We start from the raw sequence: 27130 nt of genomic DNA, 5'->3' as shown, positions 1-27130 counted from the left end.
GTGTAATTTGCAGTTAGGCTCATCTTATAAGTGAGTATATACAGTATGTACATGTTTTAACATTAAGTTTATCTAAGTACAGCTAAGAAGTGCAGACTAATGATAACTTCATTGAAAAGTGCTCACCTTTACTAAATAACCAAATTATGCTGGTATATAGCATTACTGGATAAGTCATTTTCTAAACTTGATGAAAAGTTCAATGCGTCGTGCTAAATTCAATCCACTGAGAGGGGCAAAAATGAGCATTTCATTCCTATTCATTTAATAAATTCTGTTAGTTCCTCTACTCTCTTTTCAATAAAATGCATTTTTAAAAAATTCTTGCAAGTGAAAAAGCTTGCTTACTTCATCTGCATTAGTTAAATTTATCATTTATGAAACATCTACCAGTAACCTAATAATGTTAGCTAGTAACTATAACATTCTACAAACATGTACCTAAATTCTGAAAATTACAATAAATAATGAGAAAAAATAAACATGAACAAATAATTGCCAAAATAGTGAACCAAACTGAAGAAGAAAAAAAGGAATGAAACATTTAAAAAAGAGCATGGAAAATAACATTACATTGGTCCCCCTCTCTTAAGGCCACCCCTTTTGTAGCAGGAAAGTGGACATATATAGAGGGGTGGACTTTCTATATTGGGATCACATAGATCTGTATAATAATTACATATAAAGTATGCAAGATGTAACTAATGTTTAAATTTTCAATATTTTCATTTACAAAAAACACAAATGCTATGGAGTCAGTGTGATAAATCTTATAATTATTTAAAACAATTATGAATAATCATCAGTAATAGTTAAAAACTACTTTGTCAATAAAATCACAGTACAAACATCTGACTGTAACTATCATTTCTGTCCATTCTATTTTCCTACTGCCTTTCAATGTACAACTGATGTTTATTTAAAAATTTCTGGGATCAAATTTCTCAGCAGTGATTAAAGGAATCCCCCACTATTCACTTTCTGGAATTGCTTTCACTTTTTCTTCTAAACTGAGAGTATCTGATGACATTTTGCACTGCATTCCTTCAATAGCAATATGCAGATATTACACAAAAATGCTCAGTGTTTGCAAAGGAAGTGGACATGTCATGTGATCAACTAGTTTTAGTCTGGTACTCTTTTCAAATACATTTCATAACCTAAGAAAGAGGTGCCATGATGTGTAACATACCATTTTTACTTTATAGTCAAAAGATACTTTTCATAATTAATATTATTATTAGTTAATTGTCAATTGTAATTTAAATAACAGAGCTGAAAACTTACCATGCCTCCTGTCATATTTATTTTTCTGTCTGTCTTTCTTTCTTTGACTACTTCAATCATATTTACATTCATGAAATTATGTTTAAAAAGAATAATCAATGGATTTTCACCTTTTGGTCCTTACTGGCCATGTGGGTGCATGTAATCACAACTGAACATAGACATTTGGGAAGTGGTATATTTTAATCATTTTTAAATTTTAAATCATTTACAATATCACAGCCTTCATTCCGTAACTTATAGTCATGTAAATTACCTTCACAATACAAAATATTATTAAGTTACACTTAAGTTAGATCCAAATGGAAACTGCATAGACCCAGATCTGCAGTTGCACAATGTGCTGGCAGATCTGGGTCTGGTTTTATGAAACTTAAATGTGAGTATATACAATAATTATCTTGGTGAAAAAATAAAGAGTACATTAGAAGACCAAAAAAAATCAATAGGCAAGTAACCTTTACAAATGCTAAATTAAAGTTATTTGTCTGCCTTATTTTTAAATTTGTCTTAAAAAAATGTAAAACATGTTTTAACTGCCCAGCAGTGAGGTATCAATTCCAATACCAAGTATACCAATGTAGCTTCCTGTAAACCATTAAAAAAAACAAAAGCTAGTAGTAAAGCATTCTGGTCCCTGCAATAATGTCAAGAAATTAGTGTATATGCTAGGTGTGAACCAGAGCCCTACATCCTTCTTGCAAAGATACTTTCTGACAAAAGTGGTCAAATTATTTTGATTTGGTTTTTAGGAAAATATATTTAAATGTGTTTATTTTTAATTTTTAGTAACAGCTGTCATACCTGGTTGTGGACTAGCATCATTTGTGATAGGCCTTAATGAAAGGGTACTTTCTGTAAAATCCAATCACATTCTATCATCTGGATTGTGAGAAGAAGCCAGTTAAAAGTTCTTGCATTTTTAGAAATCATAGTCATAACTTATGGTGGATTAATATCTTGCAAGGGTACTTGTTTGTAAAATTTGGTAAAATTCTCTTGAGTGGTTTTCAAGAAAAGTTGTTTAAGATTTTTAATAATAGTGACCATACTGGAGGTATATTGATATCATCTGTATATATTTGGAAGTCCTTAATATAAGGATGCTTACTGTCACGTTTTGTACAAATTGTGTTATGTGATTTTTAAGAAATAATAGAACAGTTTTTCTATCTTTAGTAATGATGAATATATTTGATGGTGGATTGGCACCATTTGTACAAATTTAAAAGCAGGCCTTTAATGCCAGGATGTTTTCAATCAAATTTGATCCCATACTGCAGAGCAAAGTTTGAAAAGAAGTTTAAAGGGTTTTTCTATTTTTACTAACAGCCATATTTGAAGGATGATTGGCAATCATTTGTATAAATCTGAAAGCCTTTCAAGCCTGGATACTTCTTGTCTAATTTGGTAAAATTACGTTAAATGAGTTTTGAGAAGAGAAAAGACATTTCAAGGTTTTCCTGTATTTAGAATGGGTGGCCGTAACTGAATCAAGATTTGCATCATTGGTATAAAATATGAACAGCCTCAATGCTGCAATGACTTATGTCAAATCTGGACAAGTTCTGTTGATCAGTATTTGAGAAGTGGTTGAAATGTCTTTCTATTTTTAATAATGGTGGCCATACACGATAGTGGAAGAATTGAAAAGTTCTTTAAGCAGGAATGTGTTTTGCCAAATTTGGTCAAATTCTGTTCAGTAACTCCTCATTCAAGGTTTTTCTTATAATAAAAGATAAAAAGGGAAGTAAATATAAGCAGTCAAACTTCATTAATATTCACCCAACTTTTAACAGCAAATGGATACTGGAATCTGGTGGCATATAATGTGATAATGGTCAAAATATTTTCACCTACCATACAAAGTAACTAAAAGTCCAACACTGTTCAAAAGTGTAACAACAGCTAAAATAAAACAAAATATACAATCAGGCTATGAACAAATATGCAGAAACAGTATCAAATTTCATTTGTCTGGGTAAGTGGGTGGGTAGTCTTCTTCATAACACAGTTGTATAAGTTTATCAGGTAGAACTAACAGATGGATAAACACATGGAGTGACTATGAATGTATGGACAAAGAGAAGCAAATCAAAATGGAGTATGACATACAAACAATTAAATATCCTTGAGTAAACGTTATTAGTTTTACCATTTTTTTCCATGCAAATATTGAAAGCAGATTTGACAAAAAAAACTTGTATCAAGGTTAATATTGTTGAAGCATCTAACGTCAAGATAATTAGTGCTAGTTGCATGACTATATCATTGTGAACTAAAATGCTATACTATCAGTTAAAAAAATAATCTAGTAATGAATTGTAGTAGGTCAATATAAGTAAGTAACATTTTGGGTAAATGATACCTACATCAACCTGAACTGCAGTGGAGACCTACAAGAAAACAGGAACACAATTTTGTTTGATTTAAGAAGATCTAACAAAAATTATTGCATTTCTTTTCTTCCTTTAGCATGCAATTATTGAGCAGTCCTTATGTCAGTGCACATCTGAATACCCTGATCTGCCACTGTATATAATGAATACCCAGATTTGCCATTTACTGAATGTTTAACCAGATCTGCCAATTTGAACGATGTATATCCAGATCTGCCACTGTGTACAATATTTAAACATATCTGCCACTGTGCATAATGAATTGACAGATTTGCCCATGTATAATGTATACCAGGACATGCCACCTTGTACACTGAATACTCTGATCTGCCAGTGTATACATAGAATAAACTGATCTGCCATTGCGTACAATAAATACCAAGATCTGCCCCTGTGTACAATGTATACCCAAATCTGCCAATGTGTACAATGTATATCAGCAAAAAATATGGCAACATTAATTTCCAAAGCAGTGAACAAAGATGAAAAATTAAGATTGAAATGTCCAAAATAAATTTAAGAGGAGAATCATTACTAGAAAGTATGAAGAATTCAAATCCCAGTATGGAAGGCCCATGGTAGGGGAGGTTAATAATACATATTCAAACTTTTTTCAATAAACAAAAAGAGGTACTGATATTTGCAACCCATTTTTTTTCTAAATGCCCCCACTTTTAAGACAAATTTATCCATGTCTTGATTAAAGACTGGCAAAGACTCTAACCTGTTATGTTATGATATGGAATATCTGAGCTTATACTGTTCAAAGATGGTTACATTGGGTATATGAAAAGATATGGCCCTCAAAACTGTTCAGACTGCCCAATTTGGTCAAGTAATAGTCACTTTTAGTCAAATTACCAATGAACTGATTGACTCAATTTGGTCTAAATTCAGTCATGCAATATAACTGCAGGGTGAGTTTTAGATAGACTGCAAGGTGGAAATATTTAAATGAAACCTACAACTGTTTGATTTTTAGAAGAAACCTGCAAGGTGGAAATATTTAGATGAAATCAACAATTTGTTTCCTTTCAGAAGAACCCTACAGGGTAGAAATATTTAGACAAAATCAATAATTTGTTGTTTTTAAAAGAAGCCTGCAGGGTTGAAATATTTAGATGAAACATAATTCATTTCAGATGAAGAAAAAATTTGTTGCTTTTAGAAAAAGCTTAGGTTCATTATCAGGATACTTTCAATCAAATTTGATCAAACTGTTACTGAAGAATTATTCCAAGGGTTTTAGTAACTAGAACTTTTTATGACCGATTGCTATTATTTGTATAGATTTACAAAGCTGTAATTCTACATTGCACTGTTAAATTTGGTTGAAATTGGTTGTATGTTGATTTTCTTAAAATACTTGTTAAAAAATTGTGTAAAGAAAAGCTAAATTTGCATACACATAATACGAACGAGCGAACCATTCCAAATAGATGCAGGACTACACCATAAAGTTCACATGGCTTTAAGTCAAATGAACTAACAAATATAACCAGAATGATTTAGTATAAAATGCTATTATAATCCCATCTTGTGCCATATAATCCCATAAAAAACAGAAAGTTCCCAAGCTGAGAGAAGATAATTATGGCTGATGACTATCATTTCTTAAATTTTTAACTTTTTACCTCAAATGTGTAGCAGCCCTATAATGTGTTAGTCTAATAGATCATGTATATGAAAAAAATAATAAAACCCCTCCACATAATTGTCAATGAAATATCAGCCACACTAGCCTACTGCTAAAAATAGCAAAATAGCATCCATTTTAATACTATGTTGCTTGCAATAATGACTAATATACATGCATACAAAATTGTGCAATATTTTAACATACAAGAGTTTATAAATCAAAGCAGATTACTTACCCTGCTGGCTGTATATTGTAGATGAATAGGTGGCCCATCTGACACAGAACTATCTGATCCACCGTCACTAAAATTATAATTAGCAGTCATTCAAGTTAATATGTATATATTACTGTCTTTTTTATAGCTTGCATTCAAAAGAGTTGCAATCAGGCAGATATAGGAAAGTATGTGAATGTGGCCTATGTATTATAGCTTTGTCAAACTCTTTTGTTACTATGGCAACTTTAAACTGATTCAAGCAATTGAGCATGTACAGACTCCTGATTAAGTGTATAAACAAAATCAAAACTTAATATTAAATAAAGAACAAATTAATTAACATCCCAAGACTTGATCATCACACATTTCATTTAGCTGAGGAATATTGTTAAATATGGTGAGTAATGTACAAATTTAGCAAATATCATGCAATTAAAATGGAAGAATATTTAAGTTTTGTGTCTGCACTCGAGTTGAGACATTTTGTGAATATGGAGATCTGGTTCAAATAATCTTTACATAACAAGGTACAAGTTTCCAAAAAAGACAACCAAACATAAAAAAAGAAGAAGAAACTAGATTTAGATTTATGTTAGTAAAACATTGCAGTTCAAATTTTAAAAATGTATTAAAAAATAATTTACAATTACTACAATATCATGCATGCAAAAATTCCTATCAAATTTAATTTTGTCTGCCTCAAGTCGGTTTTGCTTAATTATGCTAGAGTTATTTTCAAAAATGTCAAAGTCCACAAAATAAAATATTGTTTTGAAACTTTAAAAAATGATCATGCTATTAAAACCTACAGGAGTAATCTACATATAAGTGTGATTAAGTGTGAAAAATTGTATGGTTTTAAATGTAATAGCTGCTGTGCTGTCATGCTAAAATGGTTTTGGAAGAGATAAACAGCTGTGTTGACAAATGGACATACAGGTGTAATGATGTATGGCTTGGTTGATAGCAACAGGAACAAAGTCACTGATACTACAACTCTGAAGCCATAAAAATGATAAATCTGTAATTTTCAATCCAAGAGAAGGATTAATCAGATGACTTGTAAGTAATGTTTTACTTATGATTATTTTTGATCATAGAAAAAAACACACTTAGTAACTCAAATATTCATTATTTGAATATAAAACTTTCACTCAAATGAATTTCTTGGTCTAGATATAAAAAATTCTTTTGCCTGTAACCCAAAACTATAACAACAAAAAAGTGAAACAAAAGAAATTTTTTCAAAATGTAACTATATATGTAATTATATATTATATACATAGCGACAGAAATTTAATGGAAAAAATATTTCTTATTTGTCAAAATTCATTTCCTTTTCAAAAATGTGAAGACAAATTTAGAACTCCATTATGTAAGACAATGTAAGGACTACACAAAGAATGGAGTCCATCCAGGGCCCGTGATGTGGGTCAGTTCAATGGACACACTCACTAAGTTGGACTAGCAATCAGCCAATCAGAGACAAGGGTTGGCTGTGCTGAGGTAGCTGACAGCAGTCATTCACTTTATAAGTGATCAGCATCGAGAGTGGTCTGTTTTTTGTTTTCCTCTTCTGATTGCTTGAAACTCAACAAACACACCTTCCCACCTTGTCAACACGTGGTGGGTGCTCTTTAAATAAAAAAGAAGGATGAGGATGCCCTTGCTACTTTTGTGGCATATTACTTCAAGAGTACTGGTATTTGATATGCATCTATCAAGCTGTATTTACGTGGTGTGAAGTATTTCTGTGTCAAACATGGCATACATCACCTCCTTGATGGCCATTCATATTCATGCTGTCCAAGATTGCAAATGGTACTGCGGGGTGTGAAGAAATTGCAGAATAATGGACCTAACTCAAGGTTACCCATCACCTTTGAGATAGTGGCACACATGTGCACCTTGCTTCAAAAAGGTTTCTTTAGTCCCTGGGTGGATGGTATGCTGCTTGCTGCATCTTCATTTGCTTTCTTTGCCTTCTTACGTTGTGGTGAATTTATGGTGACGTCAACTACGGATATGGAGTTCTTGCATATCAGTAACTTTATTATTGCTGCAAATAATTCTTATGTTGAGAGCATCAAAGGCCGATCCATTCCGGTATGGTATGCAGATCAGACTTTTGCAGTGCATAACTGTACATGCCCCTTAAGGGCTATGCACGAGTACCTAGTGCTCCACAGCAGGGTGGGTTGTCTTAGACCTTCAGACCCGCTATTTACTACAGATCGTATTAATCCAATTTATAGATCAAGTGTTTTTGGAGAAGTTACGTTTGCTCCTGCATGTACTAGGCCATCCACAAGGCAAATTAAATGGGCACTCCTTTCGGATAGGGGCTGCCACTACAGCAGCAGATGCTGGGATCGAGGACCACCTTGTTAAAACTCTAGGCCGTTGGACTTCTGATTTTATTTACGTTATATCAGGACCTCAAATGATGCCATTCTGTAAGCACAGCAGGCCCTGTGTGGATCTACCCATTCATAGATGAAGTAATGCCATAGGAGCAGTTTCAACCACACCTTTCTCTGGGATAAAGTGCATCTGATGGAAGTATGTGTGTTCTAATCTAGGCTAGGTGGTGTGCGTCAGTGTATTTTTTTGGAGGTGATCATTCAGATTCTTTACATGGAGTTATTTCTGAGAAGGGAGTAAGTAGATTCTGTGTATTGTACTAAGTGTTTCATTGTTTTTTTCCCCCTTTTTTTCTTCAGTTTTCTACGCAGTGTGATCATCAGATTCAGTCGCTCGGTGAGGTGTGTTTCGCACCAGTAGTGTGTTCAATGTGTTCTGTAGAACAGGATCATCAGATTCATTGGCATCGGGTGGCGTTTAAGCATTGTGTTTACTAATGTTGCTTGGTGTATCTAGTTGGTTTCTAGTTTAATCAGTTTACTGCATGTGCACTGCAATCGGTTATATGTATCTGACTTAATTATTGAACTACATGAACTGTATGTGTGCCTGCGGAGTAGATTTTGTGGTGGTTTGTGAAAACTTTACTTTATTTATACATCAACCCCAAACGGGGAACAAGCCATGAACACTGCAGTGCTGAACGTACATAACCATAACACTGTGTGTAGACATGGACCCCGGAACAGTGATACCTTGACACTGGTTCTTGCAGTACTATCCATTTATGATGATTCACAGTTGTATAATTCTTAGTATGACAATGATTCATTTTCATATAAATAATTGCTTATATTGATTGTAATTTTCATGCTTATTTTAACATAACTGCCGGTACTTCTTGTCCATATCTATCCGTTCATTAGAGCTCTCCGCTGCATACTACTGCAGTTCCATTCTCGGCACGTAGCATTGTTTGGGCATTCTGTCCCCAATCCACTCGACTTACAGACATAACAAGTTGTGGCGACTCTGCCTCAATAGAGCGGCAATTCTGCCTTAACAGTTATGTCAGTCTGTCATACTGGCGAGTCTGCCTCAAAACATCGGCAATTCTGCCTGGACATCAGTCATACTGGCAATTCTGCCTCATAGATAGGGCATGTTGGCCATTTGGCTCTGACATCAGTCAGACTGGCGATTCTGCCTCATAGTTACTGCATGCTTCTCTACCATCTTACCACAACTAACCTCATGCAGTGGAGGGTGAGACCCAAGGAATGCCAAAAATGTATACTTATGTACTGTTTTATAATGCTAAATAGTTGTTGATTAAAGAGTTTGAGACAACATCTCTATTAGTTCTTCTTATGCTTTAATATCATATATGCATTTCACCTGTCAGTCAGTCCAGCTAGAGGTACATATGGTCCACCTGTCCACCATTCCATATATTTTAGATTGTGTTTGCCCAGGTTTGTCTTCATTTCACTTACAGATTTTAACAACAATATAAAGGACATCTACCCACAGTGAACAAATTGTTTGTGGTCATTTTAGTTTTCTAACAGCAGGTTTTAAATTTATGACGTTTTGCATTTATATATTACTTTCAGTCCATTACTAACCTGGATTCAATGTCAGATGAGTAATAATCAGCAAGGTCGACATCAGCTGGGGCCATAATTCCATGCTTGGCCATCCGATCACGGATTTCAATCTTCAAGTTCTCCTCCAACTCAAGAAGAAGATTGTTAGACTGGAATAATAATAATAATAATAATAATAATAATAATAACAATAAAAATAACAACAATAATAATAATAACAATAATAATAACAATAATAATAATAATAATAACAATAATAATAATAACACCAACAACAACAATAATAATATAACAACAACAATACTAATAACAATACTAATAAATGGCAACAGCAGCAACAATGACAACAATAACAATGATAATATCATTATCATCCCAACATCATCTTTATCATTTTCATCATCATTCTGTCCTAAATACCAACTACTGACCATTTGGTTTACTCAAAGAAGTATTTTGTTATGAAATCAGTCTTTGGAATGTACAGTGATCAGCAGTTACAACTATTTGTCTCTTAAAATACAATGTACAATATATTTATGTAAAGTGGTAGCCATGCCACAGGGATGGATTGAATAATTAATACTGAATGTTAATTATTTCCTTTATTTTGTAACAATTCATAACAAAGTACTGTATTTTACAGCCAATTATACTTACAGGTAATGATGGTGAAACAGAGTGAACTCTAAGACTAATGCAACCAGATTTATCAAAGAAAGTCCCCAGGTATGATAAAAACTGGGAATCTTACATGAGAAATTAATTAAATCAATAACTTATGAAATTGTTGATACAGATTTGACGTCTTCAGCTGTTGGTCATAATCATGTATTATTAAATGAAATTCATAAATTTTGTATCTAAAGAAGAGAATTTAGAGATTCCATTTATGACACTTATGCAAATATATGTACTATATACCACTCAATGATTTTGCTTTGTGACATCACTAGGTGTCACTATGGGACACACATTTCTGAGATATTGTAATAAGGATTTTCTTAGCATACATTTTTCTGCTCCAGTGTCCTTGGAAGGCCAATTTAACTACTTATTTTGTTTTCTTCTTTTTTTGCTCCACCTTATTGCATGCAAAAATAACTGACCCTGTGAAAAAAATTCAAAAATCTGTGGAGTGTCTGATTTAATACCCACCACAATGCATTTAACTATGCAATAAATTCCTGCTCAAACATTGTGAATAGAATTTTTTGTGCTTAAAAGTAACTGTGGAACAAATTCAGCAGCTAATTAGACAAAGCATTCTGATTGGCTGAAAATTAAATTAGTACCTGCAACCATTCAGGATGCTTGAGCACCCTTTCAAGCAAATAAGCGTGTCCTTTCCCATGGTAACAAAGGCTTTGTAGCAATATCATATTTACATGTGCATTTCGTATACCAGATTATAAACATAATAGACCCATATTTGCCATCACATAATGCATAAGAAGATCAGGGTCTGTGACATCTGCTTGAAATCATCATAAGAAGTAAAAACATAAATCCTGGCCTTAATATTAAAAAAACTTCTGGGCTTAAGTTTACACTTGAGTTTCATTATTAGCCAATCAAAAACTATGTTACAAATGTAAAGTTTCTTGTGAGTGTTTCAGCAATGCTCAATAATTTTATGATCTCATGGCCTGAGTCACCAAAACATTATGTGACATCACAAGTATGATTGCAGTTGAGTATCCACTGAACGTGAGTAAATACAGCATATGCAGATAAGGTTATGAATAGAAAAGTTCCATAAGATGGCATACAAATTTTCCTAAAGAAAGAATATTTGATTTAAAAGCAAAGGACATGGTGTATATTAGTGGCAACAAGGTGATTAAGGTGTTTGGTGGGTTGTTAATGCATGCAGACTATATATTCATCCCTTTTTTAAAACTAATTTATACTGAAAGCAAAAGAGGCAGTGAATGTATAAAAAATAAATGAGGGGGAAAAGTTGCTAGAATAGTTATAGTAACACACAAACTTATAATATGAATGTCATACTGTCATTTTTATAAAAATTTTAATTATTTTTAGAAAACATTATCAACCAAGCACAGCCTAAAACGTGAATGATCTGGGTTGAGAAGTGCATAGTTGAAGAGTAGCTGTAACAAAAATTTACAATCAACCATTAATTTTTAAGACAACCTCTCTTGGGTGGGCATCCTAACAGTGACCATCATAATTTTCAACAACATTGGTGACTGTGAGCTGAATAAAAGTATAAGAAAAATAATTCCTTGTGCAAGCAAGCATTAGGGCATGTTTATTTAAAGATGAAATTAGGTACAGGTCTTGTTTTAAGTACACTGTAACAAACTGGTAATAACCAACTGATGTTCAAGAAAATATGATCATCGTGTGTTGTACTATTGGAAAATATAACTGAACTATTATTTTCAACTGTTTTGACCAGGATTCAATTTAGGAAAGCAGTTATAACTGTTAATTAATTCTTAAAAATATTGTTGTCTTGTTGCAAAATCAGGTTAAAATACACTTGGGCTTTTACATCTCAGATTGATTTTCTATACAGAAAAGAACCTTTCCTGAAAGAGGTTTTCTTCCTATCATTGTAGTGTATTTTCTGTTAATTTTCTGCATATATAACAAATCTTTAACGTAGTTTTATGGCAAAAAGTATGCAGATGCTGTTTTGAATGATAAAACGTAACTTGCATAAACCATTTTCTTCCATTTCATTTTGGCAGGATTGTGTTAAAAGCTGAACCAATGCCTGTAGAAGAATGTTGAACAACATATGGTTGTAACTTGAAACTAAACCATGAAGGAAACCAAGACCAAAATACAAAAAACATACAACAATCTGGAATCATACAGATATCAAAGAAAGCAAGGTGTGGTCAAAGGGGTTGGTGTGAATGATACTGGTGATTAATTAGGAAAGGCACAACCGTGGGGTTCATAATTACCATTAGTATTAGATGGATGTCAGCCAGTTTTGGACCATTACAAATGGTGATGCATCCCATGACATGAAAGCAAGGGAGTAGAAGTTAAAAAGTGACGGTGTATTATTTCATGAAAAAAATCTATATTTGAAGTTATGATCAAGAATTCCGAATGGTTGCTGAAAGACAAGCTATTTAATCCAAACTTGAATGCACAACATTTAACTATATATGAAACAAATGTACATAGTAATATTTCAAGTACGAATGAAGATTACTTATCATTGCTATTTACTAATGCATTTGTAATAGGTCAAAGTACAACACTGTTCATGAAAAGAAATCTGTTTAAAATTGCATTTTCACAACAGTTCATGCAATTTTCTCCAAACTTTGAATTAAATTAGCACTTTGCATTTTTTTCCTAAGACAGCAACAGATTTTAGAAAATGAAAATTCATAAAAGATCTACATTAATTTATTTTTTGGATTAAAATGATCAGCATAATGTACATGTCACAAAATACCATATAATTAATAATGAAAATCATATTAATTAATTAACATCCTAATTACAGAAATGAAATTAAAGTAATTAAAGTTAACTGTTCCAAATTATGAAGTTATGACATCTTTTTTTGTAATTAAAAAAGTGAACTGTTCCTAATCATGAAGTTATAACATTTTACTTTGTTACTGATTTCTGTTAAGCCATACACAACATGCTGGGAGTTATATACATTAAAAACTTTGAGCTGCTCTAACACTTTAGTTCAATATTTTGTATGGACTGTCAGTATTCACTGGGAATATAAGCCTAGAATGTTGCATATTTTTTATATAGTTCATTCTCTGTAGTAACTTAAAGGTACCTCCAACATTGCATATTATGCTAACATATGTACTGCAAATGGTCCTAAATCCAGTATACCTAATATATTTAAGTTCCTTTTTAATCCCTTGTAATTTGGCCAGTCCATAAAATGTGATATGGTCTGCTTTTCTGTATACAAGTCTTATGTTGGTCGATTCCTATTAAGCCATACATTACATGCTGGGAGTTATACAACATCAAACTGCAGGTCGACTGTATTATTTTACAATAAATACTCGCTTGGTATAATATAACAGATGATGCATGTTGCTAAAGGGCCCCAATGAAATTCATGGACCAGTCAGTCAACTCGAAAGGTATACGGACCTCAACTTTATTCCTTTCCATTTACTTTGTATGGAGTAACTAACCGGTCTGTAAACTGCCATAAAGCCCTAGCACCATGAATATTCGTTTTATAAACCCAATATGATGTCTAACTGACAGATAAGAATGAAATTAATTTGCTGACTAACTGAATACTAAAGGAAAAAAGAAGGAATAATACAGAATGACCAATTTATTAAGGACACACTAGCAGTCTGTATCTACGTGAAGTACCTGTACATCAGTGCATAAGACATTGTTGTATGGTGGTGCTTGTGCTAAATGGTATTTACCTTGGTGGTGTCTGGGTCACAATAATCCAGAAGGGTGTCACAGAAATGGTAACCCAAGGATTCATAGTCAGCAACACTGTAATGGCAGTTTTTATTCTTTCCCAATGTGGACCCACAAAAAGTAGCCTAGAGGAGAAAAAAGAGAACTGACTTACTGATTGTGGCAGCTATTTAAATTTACTGTATGTTCTCGCTTAAAACATGAACCCAACTGCAAACTGCACAGACCCAGATCTGCCAGCGCATTATGCACTGGCAGATCTGGGTCTGTGCAGTTCCATTAGAAGTAATCAGTATAACAAGCACCATAAATTCTGATCTGCAGGCGTATTATACTGCAGCAGATCAGGATCTTTGTTATTTGCAGTTTGATTCATCTTACAAGCAAGTACATTGGTAACAAAATCATTTATCCACATGCATCACACAACTATATCATGAAATTTTAGAACTCTTTGTGTAGATACCAAAAAGCAGCATAACCTGTTGGGAAGTACTACTAATTGTGGATCAGCAGCAATAGTTCAAGTCCAGCTCCAGTCTTAACTGCCACTGGGTATGAGACTATGATAGAGAAGACCTGCAAGAAGCTGACATCTAATACAAAAATTCCCTTACACTTAATTGCCATGAAAACCATGATGGCTCTATGAAACATCAGAAGACGACATTAAACTTTAACAATAAGAATATCACATTTGAAACTTAGTCGCTGTTGTTTCTATATATGAAACATATAAAATCTTCTTCTATTAAGTTTACCGTATTAACTGACAGTAGATTGGTACAGCAGGAAATGGTAATCTGATATACTTGTGTGTGTGTGTGTTATAATTTTAGATCTAAGGACACAACTTAAATGTTTTTATTGCAAAAAAAATTGTATTTGAACAGAGATTTGTTGTAAAAATTACATTAATTACAATTTAATCTACGTATTACATCCTTGGTTTGATTTAGTTGGTTCGGTGTTCTACAGCACAGTAACACATGAAGGTTATTTAGTGCTTGGTAATTGCAGCAAAGTGTCTTGCCCATGATCACACCACAGTAACTGATTGTATTATATGATTCAAAACTGTATTGTTAGTGCAAATTCTAATAGTGAAATATTATTTACCTTGCTAGCTAAATTGGTGTAATAATGAGATAAAACAAAATCAGCCAGAATCAAGAGTCATCCATTTTGTGACAACAAACCAGGTTGAAAATAAATGGTACAGTCATAATAGATGGAAAATGAATAATATCCTTTTCACAGGACCAGTCCACAAATGAGACATGTGACATACCTCCATTGTGTAGCTATTCATGATTCCCATGTTCCACATCACAATCCGCCCTGTGCCTTCTTTGCTCTTCTGAATCTTGAATTTGCAGGATCCAAAGTGAAACTAGAATAAACAATCACTGGGTACAGTAAAACATTCATCAAAACAATCATAACAGAACATCAGTAACTATAATGATAATGGTGTCCTGGTAATAGCAGTTAAAAAATAATCACTTCAAAAGAGATATCTGTTTTCAATATTTAAATTTTTCTAAAATTCCTGAGCATACAAGCTGATGTCCAAATTGTACATTGCAATTAATGCCATATTTTAAGTCATTATTACAATTCTAAAAGAAAAACAAGAGTCCCTTTAGGTGAATGGTCCTTACGTGGCCTAAAAGAATTTGCAGGAATTCATGAAAAGTCTGTTCTTTGATCCTTTTTCCTTAAAAATTGCTGAATATTAGAATTATCTTAGATGTTCATGAAAAACTCCAACATACCAAATTTGGTAACAAAAATATTTTCTTTTTTGTCTAAGTTAAAATGTCCACAAGATAAATGCAGAACAAAACTCTGTTTTATGGCCTGTGATCTTGAACCTGATATCATGGACAGAATATAGTTGAACTCTTCTTGGATACTGTAAAGATATACCTACTTTCTAAGTTTGGTTTAATCCATAATTATTTTTTATTTTATAGAAAGCTCAAGTTACTGAAGTGGCATTATTCAAAGTATTGTTCAGATATTTCCATACAATGATTGTGATAACATTCCATTCATACTTGATTGTGTCATCCTACTTGCAAGCCATTACAAAGAAAGCAAAATATTTAGTAAATTATGTTTTTCTATAATAATTACCTGATCACATTACATCAGGATAACTCTCTTTGCTACCTCTTAATTCAGCGATCTGGGAAAAGACAGACAATGGGAAGCAACTGGTACCAGTTAACTCTCCATTTTACCTCCTAGGTGGTTACCATTATACTTAGTTAAAGCCAGATTTTCAATTGAGTGACATTTAAAAGGATGCTCACATTGTTGGGAAGGCTGGGATGGATTATTTGTAATATGATCAAGTAAGAATAATTTACTAAAAAATTTGCTTTCTCCATCAAATACATTACCTGATCCCACTACATTAGGAGAATAAATGCTGAGCAACCTACCACTACCTGTGCTCTACTAATGAATCAAACTCTGCTAATTTAAGCTTAGTACAATGGGAGATGGGGCCATGAGTGGTCTAAAGCACTCACCATTCCGGATCACTGCCATCTCACATCTGTCTGTGTTTGAGTCTCAGGCTCGGCTAATATAGGTATATGAGAAAGCTTGCCAGTAGCTTCTCATGGGTCGGTGGTTGTTCCCTGGGTTTTCCAGGGTTCATCCTCCACCATTTATAATGGCTGGCATGTATAGTCTATCTTGTGCTGAAAAATGGCATTAAACCCTACAACAACAACAAAGGGAGATCTTAGTCATACTCATACTAGGCGATCCTTATGGAATTCTGCACTTGATTATGGTCTCATGCTTAAAGTTTTTCCAGCCAAATCCAGCATAAGTGGCCAATGCCACCTGGTTATGAGGTTGTGCTGTAATAAACAGGTGGTGGTTACTACCACTGGCCCAATGAGGTTTAGTCCTCTCTTCTGTGAGGTCATGTCCTGCCAATAAAAGCTGGAAAAGGTGGTGTCTTGAATGCAGACATTATGTTTGAAAGCTAGGCACATGGAAACTGCAAATTTTGTGAATTAAGATTTTCACGAGGTGTACCTGTTCCTGACAGAGATCAGTGTACATGACAGGTTCTACTGTATTGGGCAAATCAACATAGGTAATCCCATACCAATACACAAAGGTCTGGTGATTTTGTCTCTCCCTGTTTGAGTAGGTATTTATAGATTACTGCATTTGTATGGGAAAATATGAACGAGTTTTTGGATGAAATACTGCATGACCTTGGGAGTGCAGTATATCCATCTGACAAAATGATTTCATATTTTCCCATACAAATGCAGTAACCTTTTTATTATATGCTCATTTTCTTATTCTACCTAAGGCTTACTTATATAAACAAAATACACCACAAGAAACAAAGTAACTGAATGTATGCCATATTCCAAACTAAATACACAAGCACAGATTCATCATTACACAACAACAACATTATTAATGTGCACATAACTCCGCCCAGATAAATCTGAACTTAGTTGCGCTAGACATAAGTTTCGAAAGAAAATGCCATTTTTGACTACTTAAAATTGAAATTTGGAGTCATATTGTGAATGAATGCACATTGCAACAACTTTTCCATTTGATCTGGAATGAAAAGATTCTGGTATTTTTGTAAATTCTACGAAATTTTGTGATTATGGACTGGATTGATCTGTGTAAATTGTACATGAAATACATTGGCTTGAAGCAGCCTGGGAGAAGTGTGTTGACATCTGCAAGTGTGTTTGTTCTGTCATTGGCTATTTGAAATCATAATGTGGGAAAAATATTAGGTCTTTCAATTGCAATTATCAAAAAGATGCTATTGAATTTAATGATTATTTCATTTTGAGTGCAGTAAGGAGGATGTAATTGCACTTGGAATATAGTCAAAATTACAGTACAATTTTGAAATATGTAATCAGCCATGAGAACTCATGACATGGCTCATGGATTTGCAAAACTAAAAAAGTATATTTTGAGGAAATTCTGGATGTAAAACTGTAAGTATATTTTTTGCCATTCTTATTACCAGCTAAAGGAGACAGTTTATGCCTTGTAATTTGCACGTTATTTGTAGGTACCCAGCAATTTTTTAAAATCTGGTGTCTATTGCCAAAATCCAAAACACTGTATCAAAAAAGTTAACGCGGAATGTAGCAAAGTAGCTGGTATGTGGCAGTCCACGAAACATCTGCTTTAGTTCATTCAGAAACAAATTTAATCAACCAAATGGTAAAGCGTCTGCTACATGAGTGTACATGATTTGTTTACAAAGTAGTTCCTAATACACTATTGGGCACAAGTGTCCTACACATGAGTGGAATATGAAGGTGTGCAATATCGTAAAATACTAAATGATTCTGACGATATAAAGTTAACGGAGAAAAAAATGAGCATATAATAAGTGACAACTACTGAACTGCCCTATATTATCATGACAATATGTCTGCACAAGCATTCTATACTATTGTTGTAGGCACTGAGAATGGGTTTCATTTCCATAAGGTTGATGTGAAGATCCATCTCTTGACACATCCATTTGCAACTGAAATCATAAAGTCAAGTAGCAAGAGTGCTTCCCAACCCAACAGACTGTCATCTGCACAAATCATTATTTCCAGTTGTGGGTTTTCAAGGGGCATTCCTGCTGCAAGCCACTTCCTGTATTGCCGATGGAGAAGGAAATTTCTGATGGGGGTCAAGACTGTATTATTCTGATCTACATGGCTCATGAAAAGTTGCAATTGGGAAAGAAGGGCCATTTGTAATGGGTGCATGTTAAGGCAGCCATGAGGTAACAAATCTGCCATTGCATTGCCAGGCAGAGGAGGTTAATAAACTTCTTTGCCAAGAGAAACATTGTGTTTGAAATTCTCCATGAAGAATGAATGATGTTGTCAATGCATTTGGGAGGAAAATATACAAGAGTGAGGTGTGAAAAAATCTCCATACCAAAATGGATAAAATGCTTCAAGAGAAAATAATGTATAACTTCTTGAACTTTATTATCAACTCTAGATTGTGAATGTGGACAAGAAGGTTGTTCATATCATGGACCAAAACCAAACTAACCCAATGCTTTTTATGTATGTTGTCCAAGTATGCCACCATCACTGTTGTGGAAGTCAACATGAACATAAGATTACTTTGGCTTGGAGGAAATGAAATGGTTTCTGTCTCCCCTCCATGCCTGATGGTGAAAAGTAGGGGTGTATGACTGCCTATAATGAGCTTGGCCATGACTATTCTGTTGTCTTTTGCCTCTATTGTATCCCTGTTGATAACTGTCCCTTCTTTGGAATGATCTCTGAGTGGGACATCCAGATAAATGAGCTTGCATTGATGGATGCTGTGTCAACTCTTGTGTCACTTGTTTTCTAACCTATATATTCAACTACTGAAAAGAAGGGAAGACTTGAACAGGAGAGGATGCAAGGCCACCACATGATGGGACTTTAGAGAGGAAGAGTACAAGAATGCATCTCATCTGACAGTCCACTGCAGTAAGCCATCATGGCATAAGCCCCATTTTCTACCTCTTTTCCATGACTCATGGCAAAATATAAGGGTGTATGCATGCCCGTAATTCGCCTGGACGTGACTGCTGGGAATTGCCTTTATTGTATCCCTGATTATGATTGTCCATTCTTTGGAATGATCCTCAAGCAAGACATCCAGAGAATGAGTTTGTGCTGACTGATGTTGCAACGCTTGTGTCACTTGTTTTCTGACTTCCTCAATTCAACCCCTGAACAGAAGGAGACTGAACAGAAGGATATGCAAGGCCACCACATGATGGAACTTGAGAGAGGAAGAATGCATCTTGTCTGACTTAGTCCATGTTGCAGTAGGCCACTGGGGCACTAGCCATCTGGGGCACTTGCCATGATGTCGTGAGAAGCCATCTTCATGATCTTGGCAATATGACTTCCAAAAATTCCAGGTATGATTTCTTTTTGCCTTCTCAGTGTTATAAAAATTTGTTAAGGACACTAAGACAAGCAGTGAGAAAGTTGATGTAACATTTCTTACTATCTTGGAGGTGGCAGTCATACCCCAAACAAAAACATCTGCATCAACATTAGGTATTTCTGAACAGTATGCATCAGTGTGATTTATACCAGTCAGACAAGAAGCTGGCTGGTTTTTTGCATTAACGGGCTAGTGAATTTTTTCTCAGATATGCCTGATGATTTCTGCCATTTTTGATGACTGAAGCAATATTCTAACTGATGGACTATTGTCATTAGCATCTACATCCACAGAGGCCATGACCTTGTAGGTAGTGATGTCTGTAGTTGGAGGATGACAATCTGACAGAGGCAGGAAACAGTAAATTTCTTCTATTGCACATTAAAACTGAATTATATCTGTTCTCTTATCATTTCAGATGATTCAGGCATTTCCATTTCATCACCTTAGTTTAGCTGGGAACTGTCCTGCTTTTGTGCACCTTGAGTCCATGGGTAGAGCATTCCACATGGCAATGATGATGCTGTATTGTCCGCATACATAAAATTTCCCATGCCATTAAAATTGGTGGTAGCCAGTTTGGATTGGTTTGCTGGCTCCATGACTAAAGCCAGTTTGCTATGAAACACTATATTAAAGTTCAGTTCAGATGGTTCATTTCGCTGTTAAGTAAAATTTTTTTTTTTAAAATCAATAAATTCACCAGATTTTACAAAAATGTTGTATGCACCATACAAAACAACATTTTTAACTTATTGTACAACTGAAAGATAAATGTGGAAGATTAAATTTAAGTTAGAAAATTTAACTGGATTGTTTGGTGGACATTTTGAAACATGGCAGTGAAAGTACCAACTGGTTTAAACCAAGTAAAAGGGAAGCCACCTAACAGGTAAAATGGGATTTAGCCTGTAAGAACTGCTTCCCTTTGCCAACAGCATATAAATGGAAAGACATTTTTTGTCTCACTGGAGGGCTCGATTTGTAGTAGCAAAATGAAATGTTATCATAATTTAATGTTATCAGGTAATGTATCTGCCAGAGAAAAACCTAAATGAAGAACTTAGACTGTGGACTTGAAATCAATATCTGAATGCAGACAGAATCAACTGAAAAAGGACAAAATATGTCTGGTCAAAATTCATTTGCACATGTTCAAATCTCTAAAAAAAAGTTCAATGATGCAATAAAAATGCAAGCAGTGACCATAGACTTGATCCCAAGGTCAACTAGGTCTGGTTGTCATGTTGGAATGGGACCCTTGTCACCATGGACCAACTACATAAAGTTATTCTGACACAAATCCGACGTCAGGAGGAATTGTGATAAGATTTTCATAATGGCCATATTGACTGTTAAGAGCATCACCATTTTTCAAAACAATCCTCTTAATGGGTAAGAAGAAGCAGCAATAACAAGAAATTTCCTAATGGCTGGAGGATGGATGACACATCACAAAAGAAGCTCTCCCCATATTTGACCTGAAGAGTTAAAAATTATAGAAACTTAACACCCAAATAAGGTTTAAACTATTTATGACTATGAACATTTACTTAGAACTTTGAATGCTAAACCTTAATTTGAAGAATTTTAATTTGTTTGTACTTTACCTTGTCAGTTGCATTTTTGCTGAGCATGGCAGGAAAGATTCGTTCCCGTAAACGCCTTTCTGCATTATGTCTGTTTTCACAACCATAAAGGAATACATTTTGTTTGCGGCTATGCCCATGCAGATCACAGTAGACAATGATATCTCGCTCTTGAAGAAGCCTGAAAAAGTGAAAATCTGCAGTAACAAGAGTGTCCTAAAGTCACTTAACAATGTATGACAAAGATTTTGCAATATTCTGAATGCCTTTATTAGGCAAGGACATTCCTTCAGGCTGTTTACAAAATACTGTTGTATATTTATGAATGATTTTATCAAACTTTTCCTAGTATGTAAAGTTTATTTTTTTTGTACATTTGCATTGTCTAAAGCAGGGGTCTCAAACACATGGCCCAGGGGATGCATGGGACCCACCAAGCCATATCGGTGGCTGTCAAAATGAATGGCATCACAAGGTGTCGTGAGAGATAACAAAGGTGGTGCAGCTCTTGGGCCATCAAAAATGCCCTCATATAGCCCTCAGGGTAGTTTAAGTTTGAGACCCCTAATCTAAAGTAAGCAGGACCCAGGTATGTACAGTCCAAGATCAATCTGAAATACTGTTTTACAATGTTCATAGATGAGGAGTTTTAAGTAGTGCCGAAACTACGATTGGGATCTGGGACTTTAAGGCCCAATAATACATCATCAATCTAATTCCTATGGACCTCTGAGATCCTAGGTTAAATTCTAAATTTTAATATACACAATGATCAAAGTTGCCAATCCAAAGTTGATGGTTTGTTGCATACCCTTAATTTACAATAAAAAATTCTTAGACTCTGACTCAACTGAAGCTTCTGATACCTGATTGGTCAGTCATGTTATATCTGACTGGGAATTTATATGACACTTCTGATTGGTCAGTTATCTAACATATGATTGGTTCATTATTTTACATACCAGACGGTTATTTGGCATTAGCTGATCTGACACCAGAAATTTTAGTCATGTTTGAAACTGACCATTAAAAATTATGGTAATCTTGAGGCCAGTTCTATAGTATGTTTCCACCTCAAAACTCACCATAAGCCAATATCTGAGTCACTTAGATTACTTCACATTGAAACTGTAAGAAGTTGAATGCACTCTAGTTTGGATGAATTTATAATCAATTCTAACATGAACCCATTTTGTTTCCCTTTACAATGCATGGAGACCCACAAGTTTTTATATTGCCAAATTAACACATTTTTCTTCAAAGTGCATGTCACCAGCAGTAAAGCTCATAATGACGCATAACTACATCTTCAGCATCGGAATACACTGTCAAAGCAAGACACTCAACTACTCTAGTGCTTGGTCAGCAGAGTGCAACCAGTGTAAACAGGCATACTTTTTCTTTTCCAGGTTAGAATGTAAGAAATTACATGGAGATTTTTTTAACTTGAAATGAGATATCTTTTTCAGCAATACAACTTTTTACATTGTCCTTTGGGTCTGCATACTCAAGATTACCTAAAATTGCAATGATGAAAACTGGTATTTATATAACATTGAAAGACATGCATGTTTCAGGTCATTATTTCCTACATCAATTCCTGCCTAAACTAAAAGTGGAAAAAATGGCATAAGAAAAAAAAATAAAGTGACCTCCGAATCATTTGTTTGGTATGCCATATGGATGGATAGGAATCCTTCAGAGTGGACTTGTAATTTCGGTTCAAATCCCGCCCTGCCAGAGAGCACCTGTAGTTTCCCACAACCACACCATCGGGATTTAACATTGGCACAATTTTGAAGATGAACGTGTCTCTTAGCAACTGAAATTAAAAAAGAGATGATTTTATCATTTTCGTGATAAAGTTTCAAAGCATCTATTGGCTTTAATATCAACTTTTGTACCCTAGGCCAATTATATCTAGCATTATTTGAATTTCCCTTTGCAAGTTAAAAGTATGCTGTAAAAATTACTTTTAGTTTAAAACAAAAGCTATTAGAGATGGGTATACTGCAAATGGCACCACTCACTATATTCTGCTTTATATCAGGATTTTAAAGTTAAGCAGAGTCAAGACACGATGTATATTCTGAGGCCATAATTCCTCTAAATAAATACATGGAATACTGTAAATCAAAGTCATTTAATGTCTCTTCAGTAAAAAGCTGCATCTGAATTGGGTTGGAATTCAACAATTTGTAAAGTAATGCTGCAAAAGCTAAAAATCGGAAATACATGTTGTAATCAGGGACAATAACTCTTGTAAATGATGCCATGGGAACAAAAACAAATGAAACTAATTCAAGGTCAAATCAATAAAATGGCGCATAATAAATTTATTTAATGTGATGCTGCAGAAACGAATGTTAGAAGGATGGACAAAACTCCTTTAAATGATGATGTGGCATTATCAATATAAAACTTTGTTTCCATGTGCCCAAAATTGACCTGTTTATTTTGGCAATTATTTGTCACACAATTACAGTTGCAGAACAGAGATTGTTATTTTATACTCATCCTTGTTACTTAAGAGACTCAATTCAGTCAGACCTAATATCACCAGCTCTAGAATAACACCTACCTTGGCATCAGCAGAGTTGCCAGTGAGGTAGTCAAGGAAGCCCTTCATCATCCAGCTGGCATTGCTCTCCCCTGGATGGACCCGGGAGGTAACTACTACAGCCTTTTTATGCTAGAACAAAGTGTCGACATAAATTATTTAACTCTGAACACAAACAAATATTTGTTTAGAAAAGTTACAATAGCAATGAGAGCTATATTACAATACCAAATAATGCTGACAAGAAAAGCTTTTCCATAAATTTATTAAAATGTATTTTTTATTGGTCAATACAATCAGTATAAATGCTTCAAATTTGAATACAATTTCTTAACTCACCCATTTTATATTTAATTGCCCATCCATTTTTTTGTTCTTGAAGATAAGTCACTGTTGTTGTTTACAATATGATATATGCACATGTACGAGTCAAAGTTGGAAAATAACCATTGGCAATTTTTATTAGCCTGAGTACATCACAGCCATGATGCTGCTGGACCCTTTCAAGACAATGAAAAAAGGTACAAGCTGGTCTCTTTTCCTACTTAGAATTTTACAATTTGAGCTGAAAAAGCTGATTTATCAGAACCGATTTTTTTAAATGATAAAAGTAAAATAAGATCGAAAACAAGAGAAGGGAAAAAGGAAATACAGATAACTCAAAGTGAGAATCCACCATACCTTGAGATCATCTGCATTCTGGGATGGGGAGGTAATTGTTAGAACATAGACTAGATTCCCAGCTAATGTTCTGCACAATACACGTTGTTTGCAAATTTTAGATTTGACTGGATCATTGGACAAATCTAGCAGGTAATCCTGGAAAAATAAAGAACAAACTACAAGTAACTGTCAGAAAAGTATGGCAGTACTATAACTTGGAATTTTAAAGGTAAGTACCAAAAAGACGAGTACCAACCTCCTCTTGTGACCTTACATATTACTTCATTCAACTCATGACTTGTTTCAATTTTAAAAGGAAAGTACTAACCTCTTCTCCTGACCTTATACTACATCATTCATTTAACTCATGGTTTGTTTCAATTTTAAAAGAAAGTCAACCAACATTTCTAAGATATCAAAATTAAAGATGAATAGGATGTATGAAAAAAGAAACAGGAAACTATCACCATCATTTCAACACATACAATTTTTGTTGTGCCTTATACAATTTTCTAAAGGCATAACATATTGATTTAAAAGAAATGTTTTGTATTAAATACCATCATTTATGACCTCTGTAAAGTAAGTCTTAAAACATATGTAATTTATAGTTTTCAAAAATCTATTTTCAACAAAATACAAACATCACAATTTTATGAAACTGTCAGTGAGATATTAATTCACCTTTAATTCAACATTTGTACTTTGGTGGAAATAGCGGCTGATTCTCTGCATGCATGAGTGTAATTGTCAAGAAAACATGACCATGAAAGTACGTTGCGTGTTAAATGATTAAAGTGATGAAATCTGGGACATGTACTTTATCTGCTTTTTATGTACCACCTGTACATATGTTATTGCAAGCTCTTTTACTAAAACTATATGTAACTTACAAAAGTCTTTCCTTGAAAACCTTATGTATAACCAAAATCTGTTGATGTTTCTATGTGTTCATTCTTCTCAAAAAGCATATAATCTGTGTAACCAAAATCTGTTGATGTTTCTGTGTTCATTTTCTCCTGACAGGGCATTGAATCTGTATAACCAAAAGCTGTTTATATTTCTGTGTTCATTCTCCTGACAGGGCCTTTAATCTGTATAACCAAAATCTGTTTATATTTCTGTGTTCATTCTCCTGACAGGGCCTTTAATCTGTATAACCAAAAGCTGTTTATATTTCTGTGTTCATTTTCTCTTGACAGGGCATTGAATCTGTATAACCAAAATCTGTTTATATTTCTGTGTTCATTCTCCTGACAGGGCCTTTAATCTGTATAACCAAAATATGTTGATGTTTTTATGTGTTCAATCTCCTCACAAGGCTTTTAATATGTATAACAAAAATCTGTTGATGTTTCTGTGTTCATTCTCCTCACAAGGCTTTTAATATGTATAACAAAAATCTGTTGATATTTCTGTTTTCATTCTCCTGACAGGGCCTTTAATCTGTATAACCAAAATATGTTGATGTTTTTGTGTGTTCAGCCTTTTCACAAGGCTTTTAATATGTATAACAAAAATCTGTTGATATTTCTGTTTTCATTCTCCTGACAGTACATTCAATCTGTTTAACCAAAATCTGTTGATGTTTCTGTGTTCATTGTTCCTGACAGGGTGTTTAATGTGTATAGCCAAAATCTGTTGATATTTCTGTGTTCATTCTCCAGACAGGGCCTTTAATGTGTGTAACCAAAATCTGTTCATTTTCTGACCAGGCATTTAATCTGTATAACCAAAATATGTTGATGTTTTTATGTGTTCATTCTCCTCACAACACCTTTAATCTGTATTTCCAAAATCTGTTGATATTTCTGTGTTCATTCTCCTGACAGGGCCTTTAACCTGTATAACTAAAATCTGTTGATGTTTTTAAGTGTTCATTCTCCTCACAAGGCCTTTAATCTATATAACCAAAATCTGTTGATATTTCTGTTTTCATTCTCCTGACAGGGCCTTTAATCTGTATAACCAAAATCTGTTGATGTTTTTTTATGTTTTCATTCTCCTCACAAGGCCTTTAATCTGTATAACCAAAATCTGTTGATATTTCTGTTTTCATTCTCCTGACAGGGCCTTTAATCTGTATAAGCAAAATCTGCTGATGTTTTTACGTGTTCATTCTCCTTACAGGCATTTAATCTGAAAGAGCTCTTGGACTGCAGGTGTCATATGTTGATCAGCTAACACATAAATCCAAATGGCCAATCATATGAATCACTAACAAGATGTGAATCATTAGATAATTACAATTAGACTGTTAGTGATAGGGTGGTGGGACATGAGCAAGTGGGACACTTTTGTAGTTTTCCCAGTATAATATATAAATTTTCTGATCTTTTTAACTTTAATATCATTATCCAATCATCGTATAATTTTCACCATATACTTAAAAGCATGTACATCA

The 27130-nt window shown here is 34.0% G+C and overlaps 1 protein-coding gene across 1 annotated transcript in view; it reads right to left on the bottom strand.

Moving 5' to 3' along the window:
• The window catches only part of LOC149785676 (uncharacterized), a 256710-nt gene that overhangs the window by 124538 nt on the left and 105042 nt on the right, over nucleotides 1-27130 (bottom strand). The window contains exons 12-20 of the mRNA XM_089979920.1: nucleotides 24745-24882; nucleotides 24085-24195; nucleotides 23156-23325; nucleotides 21525-21684; nucleotides 15227-15328; nucleotides 13935-14060; nucleotides 9535-9665; nucleotides 5561-5627; nucleotides 3660-3683 (exon numbers count right to left, since the gene is read on the bottom strand). Of these exons, the coding sequence (XP_089836046.1) occupies nucleotides 3660-3683; nucleotides 5561-5627; nucleotides 9535-9665; nucleotides 13935-14060; nucleotides 15227-15328; nucleotides 21525-21684; nucleotides 23156-23325; nucleotides 24085-24195; nucleotides 24745-24882 (1029 nt within the window). The remainder of the gene's footprint in view (nucleotides 1-3659; nucleotides 3684-5560; nucleotides 5628-9534; nucleotides 9666-13934; nucleotides 14061-15226; nucleotides 15329-21524; nucleotides 21685-23155; nucleotides 23326-24084; nucleotides 24196-24744; nucleotides 24883-27130) is intronic.

The sequence above is a fragment of the Sinohyriopsis cumingii genome, chromosome 13 (assembly GCF_028554795.1).
Source record: "Sinohyriopsis cumingii isolate HCF-2022 chromosome 13, ASM2855479v2, whole genome shotgun sequence".
In the NCBI taxonomy this organism is placed as follows: Eukaryota; Metazoa; Mollusca; class Bivalvia; order Unionida; family Unionidae; genus Sinohyriopsis; species Sinohyriopsis cumingii.
The sequence above is the reverse complement of the archived record's forward strand: the minus strand, read 5'-3'. Positions and strand labels throughout refer to the sequence as shown.